Below are 7,500 nucleotides of genomic sequence, written 5' to 3'. Positions count from 1 at the left end.
TGTGTGTGTGTGTGTGTGTGTTTGTGTGTGTGTATGTGTGTGTGTGTGTGTGTGTGTGTGTTTGTGTGTGTATGTGTATGTGTGAGAGAGAGAATCACCAGTCTTCCCAGTGTTGTCTGGAGGTCAGCAGTGCCGTGTGTGAGTGTGTTTCTCTCTCAGCTCTCCTCACACCAACAAACACACTCAGATAAATCTCAGTCAGGACGAGTCGCTCCACTCTGCATCAAACACATACAAGTACACGTGATCAGGACAACAACACACACACTCAGTGACACACAATAACACACACAAATACAGTACCCCACACTTACACACACTAACACACAATCAGAGAGATTATAAGGTGTAATAACTTCACACTGGAGTGTTAGTGACCTGTTGAGCAGCTGAGTGAGAGAGCGTCTCTCCTGGTCACAGTGAGAGCGGAGTTCAGAGAGGAAGATGGCTGATGTCCAGCTCTGTCCCTGAGGTGAGGACGTCCACACCTGCTCCTTCACCCCATCAGCGCTCCTGTCATCCATTCAGCAGCTCAGAGTTACATATTTAGAGACACTACAATGAAATGTATTAAAAACTGCACACAATAAACTTCACCTCCATATGAATTATTTACAAGATCCTTCTGACTGAAGAACATCATCTTACAATAATTTCACTCCACATCACATGACTGAGTTCTGGACTCTGATTGGTGCTCAGGTGTTGATTAATTCTCTAGAACAGCAGCTCTGACAGTAGAGCAGCTGAACATCACAGCTTTATATTAATGTACTCGCTCTGATACCTTATGGTTTCTATAGCAACAGATCATTTTTCTGTTTGAAGAAATGTGTGTGTGTGTGTGTGTGTGTGTAAGTGTGTATGATGTGGTGATGGAGTCTCCAGTGTCAGAGTTGTTTAACAGTCAGAGGCGAAGTTGAAAGTTTTGTCTTTATTAACTTTATTAACTTGAAGTTTGAGAAGAACAGAAAGGTTGATGAGATGATTTTGACTGGAACTGAACAGAAGTGCCCTGTGATGGGTTGGCACTCCGTCCAGGTTGTATCCTGCCTTGATGCCTGATGACGCCTGAGATAGGCACAGGCTCCCCGTGACCCGAGGTAGTTCGGATAAGCGGTAGAAGATGAATGAATGAATGAACAGAAGTGTTAACGTAATAAAGACTAAATAAATAAGAGATGAGAGTGTTTCATACCTGTAGCAATGAAGAACACCAGGCAGCTCACACACACACAACACATCACTCTGCTTCAAAGCCTCTTCTGCTCTTTGTTCCAAATCATACACACAATCTGTCTGCTCCAAGGGTTCCACCGACTCCAACCATCCAACACCTGCGTGCACGCACACACACACACACACACACACACACACACACACACACACACACACAAAGGGATAACACTGTGTCACTGGAAAATACTGAGCTGTGTGTGTGTGTGTGTGTGACACAATGACAGTTGTGCCTTTTCTGCTGTGTGTGTGTGTGTGTGTGTGTGTGTGTGTGTGTGTGTGTGTGACACAATGACAGTTGTGCCTTTTCTGCTGTGTGTGTGTGTGTGTGTGTGTGTGTGACACAATGACAGTTCTGCCATTTCTGCTGTGTGTGTGTGTGTGTGTGTGTGTGACACAATGACAGTTCTGCCATTTCTGCTGTGTGTGTGTGTGTGTGTGTGTGTGTGTGTGTGACACAATGACAGTTCTGCCTTTTCTGCTGTGTGTGTGTGTGTGTGTGTGTGTGTGTGACACAATGACAGTTCTGCCTTTTCTGCTGTGTGTATTATTCTGTGCATAACAGTTTTTTTATCATTAATGTCTATTTTATTAGCTTGCTTATGAATGAATATTTTTAATGTAATAATGCTATATTTGTGTGCTATAATGTGTAATGTAGTTGTTAGGACATGTTTCTGTTTATTTGTTTGTTTTTACATAATAACACAATATAAACTCCTAAACTCACCGTGTTCCTCCTGAAGCATCTCTATGTACAGTCGCTCTTTGATGATGTCATATTTATACTCCAGTAGGAGCAGGACGTCTAATTTAGTGGGACTGATCAAACTCAGACGTTTAGAGTTCACGTGACTGTGGGACAGAGATGGGAGGAGGCTCCAAACACCATCAACATCTAACCTGTGGACAGAGTAGTGAGACACAGGAAATGCATGTGTGTGTGTGCATGTGTGTGTGCGTGTTTGTGTGTGTGGGTGCGTGTGCGTGAGTGTGTGCATGGTTGTGTATGTGGGTGCATGTGCTTGTGTGTCTTTGTGTGTGTGTGTGTGTGTGTGTGTGTGTGTGCATGTTTGAGTGTGTGGGTGCATGTGTGTGCGTGTGTGTTTGTGTGTGTGTGGGTGGTTGTGTTTGGGTGCGTGTGCATGTGTGCATGCGTGCGTGTGTGTGCATGTGTGGGTGCGTGTGTGTGTGTGTGCGTGCGTGTGGGTGTGTGTGCATTCGTGTGTGTGTGTGTGCGTGCGTGCGTGTGGGTGCATGTGTGTGTGTGCATTCGTGTGTGTGTGTGTGCATGTTTGTGTGCATGTGTGTTTGTTTGTGTGTGTATGGGGGTGCATGTGCGTACGTGTGAGTGCGTGTGTGTGTGCGCACGGGTGCATGTGTGTGTGCATGTTTGTGTGTGTGGATGCATGTGTGAGTGTGTGTGCATGTTTGTGTGTGTGTGTGTGTACAGGTGTGTTTGTGCATGTGTGTGTGTGTGTGTGCATGTGTGTGTGTGCGTGTGTGCGTGCGTGTGTGTGCGTGTGTAGGTGTGTGTATGCATGTGAGTGTGTGTGCGTGTGTGTGTTTGTGTGTGGGTGCGTGTGAGTGTGCATGTGCGTGTGTGTGTGCATGTGTGTGTGTGCACGGGTGCGAGTGTGTGTGTTTGCGTGCCGGTTCGTGCGTGCATGTGTGTGTATGTGTGTGTTTTAGACCTGACATAAAGTCTTCTAGCCCTCCTCAGGAGACTCGACAAATCACACGGCTTTTTGTTTCGTTTCTGAAACACACACACACACACACACACACACACACACACACACACACACACACACACACACACACACACAGATGCTGGTAGATATTTACAGTACTCAGTGTTTTATAGGCTTATGGACACTAGAGGGCTCCAGAGTGTAGCGTCTGTAAAAAAAAAAGAGTGACGTTATTCACTCACTCATTCATCTTCTACCGCTTATCCGAACTACCTCGGGTCACGGGGAGCCTGTGCCTATCTCAGGCGTCATCGGGCATCAAGGCAGGATACACCCTGGACGGAGTGCCAACCCATCACAGGGCACACACACACACACACTCATTCACTCACACAATCACACACTACGGACAATTTTCCAGAGATGCCAATCAACCTACCATGCATGTCTTTGGAGCGGGGGAGGAAACCAGAGTACCTGGAGGAAACCCCCGAGGCACGGGGAGAACATGCAAACTCCACACACACAAGGTGGAGGTGGGAATCGAACCCCCAACCCTGGAGGTGTGAGGTGAACGTGCTAACCACTAAGCCACCGTGACCCCCAGAGTGACGTTATATTTATAATAAATATAAAAATTTTATAGAAATGACAAATAATTATGTACCTTTATAAATGATCCCTTCTTATACATCGTCATAAACAACACAACATTTTATTTCTTTAAAGCATTGTGTTGTGTATTTAAAACACACAATAAACACACAATCACACAATAAACTGAATATCATTAATATTATTAATGACTCTGACTTTCAGAAAGTCAAATCTACTGAAAAAATATAAATACAAGTTCATATTAATGACTTGAAGGAAAGTGACTCCAAAACAAATCCATAAAGCGAGCAGATGATGACAAAAGTATTGGCACCTTATAAAAGGTGAGTGTGTCATTTTGAGTTTATTAGACATAGTTAAATGTCACATAGCTGTGATGTAAACACATGTTTGGTCATTTATGGCTGAATGAGTCTGAAGATAATCAGTGAAAGTTTTTATAAATCTGTAGTGAGACATTTTGAGACATTTACATTCACATTACATGTGTGTGTTATTAGTGACTTTGTGTGTCACTGACTCACTTTATTGTGTCTGATGCTGGAGTTTTCAGACAGCGTTTGTGTGTTGACTCCGTCAGAGACTCTGCTTTGGCCTGATTTCAGCATCTGCAGCTCCCAGAACAACTACAGAGAAATAAACCAGTGCTGTTTTCTACATAATTAACGATGATTGTGTCAGATAATTGATGTCATCTGAGTCAGAGTCAGTGTTAGAAACCGAGTCAGTATCAAAGTCAGTATCAGAGTCAGTATCAGAGTCAGGTCTACTCCAGGATCAACCACAAACTCTGAATCCTGGAAAGGTTCCTGCTGTGAAACAAGAGATGATCTTCACCTTTTCTCGTTTCTCTCGTTCCTTCTCCATCTCCAGAAGAACATGCAGAATCCAACGGCCTGAACATGGCAAGCCACCGTTCTGTGCACTGACCTAGACACACACACACACACACACACACACACACACACACAGTCAGATACAGTACTACACCCCTCTCAGACTGAATTAAAGGGCTGTTTCTCTCTCACCTGCGTGACGGCTCTCTGTGCGTCTCGGAGCTCAGCGTTGGTGTGGAAGACTTTCTGATAAAGATCAACAATCATCTCTACACTTACCTCATCAACCACATGTACACCCAGAGTCTCACACACCAAACGCACACAGTCCTCCATCTCTACACACACGCACACAGTGTATATTCACACAGTAACACACTTCTGCTCAGAAGTGAAAAGTTCTTCATGAATGATGGATGATCACAACAAAGTGACGCCTGTTGCTATGGCAACTGTACAGCTCAGGTTGCAGATGTAAGCGTTTTACCTGCATCATCATCCTCATCATCATCATCATTAGACAACATTAATCTCTGACTTTCTGTGATGAAGGAAAAAAAAAGACATTAATATGAGTGTAAAATATTGTGAGTAATTTTAATCAGAATTATTCTGTTTTACCGGCAGAAAAAAATCGCAGTTTACAATTTATCACAAAATTATCGACTACTAAATGCTAAACTTTATCTGTTTATTTTTGCGGTGTCTCTTTTTTTAAATGATTTTCTTTTGTATATTTTTCTCTGAGAAACCTATGAGAGAATTCCGTAGGACTAGAAAACTTCCTGTTATTCTGACTTAAGCTCTCGCACTGCTCTCATCTTGTCTATAATAGAAACTGTTCAGTATAAACATTAAGATTTATTAAATGTACTTTAGATTATTACAAATTTAAAACACAAATCCATGTTTTAAGACTTGCAGCTTGTTTGAGTCGTCGGTCGGCTTCCTGAAAGCTGCTGATATTCCGGAGTAATTTTCCTTCAGATTTTTCCTCCTCTTTACCAGACAGATTATAATCTCACTGTCTGTCTTCTGTTCCCTTCTTCCTGTCCTTTTCCTCACCGCCGTTGTTCCTGTGATTTAAATCCACAGCTGTATTTCTATAAAACTGTTTCTGTATGAAACTGTTGAACCGTAATCCAACAGTTCCTCTGTTCCAGCTTTCATTTGTCTGAATTTTCACTGTTTTGTTGTAAACTCTATAAATAAACCTACATTAATGTGAGGTGTAGTGAACATGTGTGTGCTGATCGGTCACCTGACCTTCACCTGACCTTCACCTGACCTTCACCTGACCTTTTCATCTGTTTTGTTTATTTTATGTTAATTTTTGACTTTGTTCAGCACTTTGATCAGCTCTGCTGTGTTAAATGTGCTATATATGTGCTATATACATTTACATTTACATTTACACCATGTGACAGACCCCCTTATCCAGAGCGACGTACATAAGTGCTTAAATCTCTAACATTGAATACATTAATGCTGGATCACTAAGTTACATACTTAAGATACCATGAGTTTAAAACATTTGTTCAAAGTTACAATGAAAAAGTGTCAAAGGTGTTTTTTTTTTTTTTTTTTTTAAATGCGAAAGATAAGGAAAGAAGTTCTAGTTGAAGTGTTTCCTGAATAAGTAGGTCTTCAACCGCCGCTTGAAAATAACCAGTGACTCAGCTGTCCGGACCTCTAGGGGAAGTTCATTCCACCACCTTGGTGCCAGTACAGAGAAGAGTCTTGTAGTAAACTTACCTCTTACCCTGAGAGATGGTGGGACCAGTGGAGCAGTGCTGTAGATCTGAGGGTGTGAGGTGCAGTGTGAGGAGTGATGAGGGCTTTGAGGTAAGAGGGAGCTGGTCCATTTTTGGCTTTGTAGGCCAGCATCAGTGTTTTGAATCTGATGTGTTCAGCTACCGGAAGCCAGTGGAGGGATCGCAGCAGTGTGGTGGTGTGGAGAACTTTGGCAGGTTGAAAACAAGCCGTGCAGCTGCATTTTGGATCATTTGCAGAGGACGGATTGCGTTCATATGTAGACCTGCCAGCAGTGTGTTACAGTAATCCAGTCTAGAGATGACAAGAGACTGAACAAGTACCTGAGCAGCCTGTGTGGACAAAAATGGCCGAATCCTTCTAATGTTGTAGAGAAGAAACCGACATGAGCGAGTCACATTAGGAACATGAGAGGAAAAGGACAGTTGAGTGTCCATGGTTACCCCAAGGTTGTGAGCTGTGGCTGAAGGGGAGATCAGATCATTGTGCAAGTTGTACTTACTTACCTTCACCTGACCTTCACCTGACCTTCACCTCACCTTCACCTGACCTTCAGCCGTGCAGCGATCCTGTGGGTTACGGTCAATAATCCAAGAAATCAGCAACATTTAAATAAAATAAAAAAAGAGTAAAGAAGCATTTTAAAAACTCAGTAATGTTAATTTTTATTATTTTCTTCTACAAAATTAGCACCTGCACATTTTATTCAGATAAACAGTGAAAGTCCCTGAAAAAGTCTGAGGACTGAAAAGATTTATAATTAAAAATAAAATGAATAACATACAGATAAAAACAGTGGTTCTTAACATCCTGCTATTTTATAGCATTAATAACACAAATAAACGAGTGGTTTGTGAGAGACAGAAAGTCTGAGACAGAAAAATGGTGTCACTAAAATTCACTGATAAAAATTGTGCTAAAAAATTAGAGGTGAAGGTTTGAGAGTATTTTAATAATATTTTGTCTTAAATGATATGTAATGATGATCGTTTATAAAAAACTGAAGGTTAGGATTGTGGGCGGGGCTGTGGGCGGGGCTGTGGGTGGAGATTACAGTACTATACCTTCCGTGTAATACTTTAATGGCTGAATATGAAATGAAACAAACAGAACTTTCACACAGTGATGTGAGATCGATCAGATATTTTAAATTTAATTAATAAAAAATGAAAATGAACAAAGGAAAAAATATTGAAATAATTTTTTAACCCAGACCCTAAAAATGTAATAAAAACTAAATGTAAGTAATAAAATATGTTTATATAAATGTAAATAAGTAAAAGTTTTGAATAAAAAAAAATTATTAAAGTAATAGTATCTGATTGTAGCCTGAGTGTAAATCA

The 7,500-nt window shown here is 41.6% G+C and overlaps 2 protein-coding genes across 3 annotated transcripts in view; both read right to left on the bottom strand.

The window, feature by feature from the left end:
• LOC132851778 (golgin subfamily A member 6-like protein 22) overlaps positions 1-4,512 on the bottom strand; it is a 12,393-nt gene extending 7,881 nt beyond the window's left edge. The window contains exons 1-7 of the mRNA XM_060878782.1: positions 4,386-4,512; positions 4,073-4,174; positions 2,931-2,995; positions 1,967-2,139; positions 1,199-1,337; positions 379-513; positions 99-218 (exon numbers count right to left, since the gene is read on the bottom strand). Of these exons, the coding sequence (XP_060734765.1) occupies positions 99-218; positions 379-513; positions 1,199-1,337; positions 1,967-2,139; positions 2,931-2,995; positions 4,073-4,174; positions 4,386-4,415 (764 nt within the window). The 5' untranslated portion in view covers positions 4,416-4,512. The remainder of the gene's footprint in view (positions 1-98; positions 219-378; positions 514-1,198; positions 1,338-1,966; positions 2,140-2,930; positions 2,996-4,072; positions 4,175-4,385) is intronic.
• Positions 4,513-6,806: 2,294 nt separating this feature from the next.
• kcp (kielin cysteine rich BMP regulator) overlaps positions 6,807-7,500 on the bottom strand; it is a 29,872-nt gene continuing 29,178 nt past the window's right edge. For both annotated transcript variants that reach the window (XM_060878781.1, XM_060878780.1), the window contains one exon: positions 6,807-7,500. This exon is cut by the window's right edge and continues 1,218 nt beyond it. The gene's annotated coding sequence lies outside the window, so the exon portion shown is untranslated.

This window comes from Tachysurus vachellii, chromosome 9 (genome assembly GCF_030014155.1).
Source record: "Tachysurus vachellii isolate PV-2020 chromosome 9, HZAU_Pvac_v1, whole genome shotgun sequence".
NCBI lineage: Eukaryota > Metazoa > Chordata > Actinopteri > Siluriformes > Bagridae > Tachysurus > Tachysurus vachellii.
Note: the sequence above shows the minus strand (reverse complement) of the source record. Positions and strands in the feature narration are given on the sequence as shown.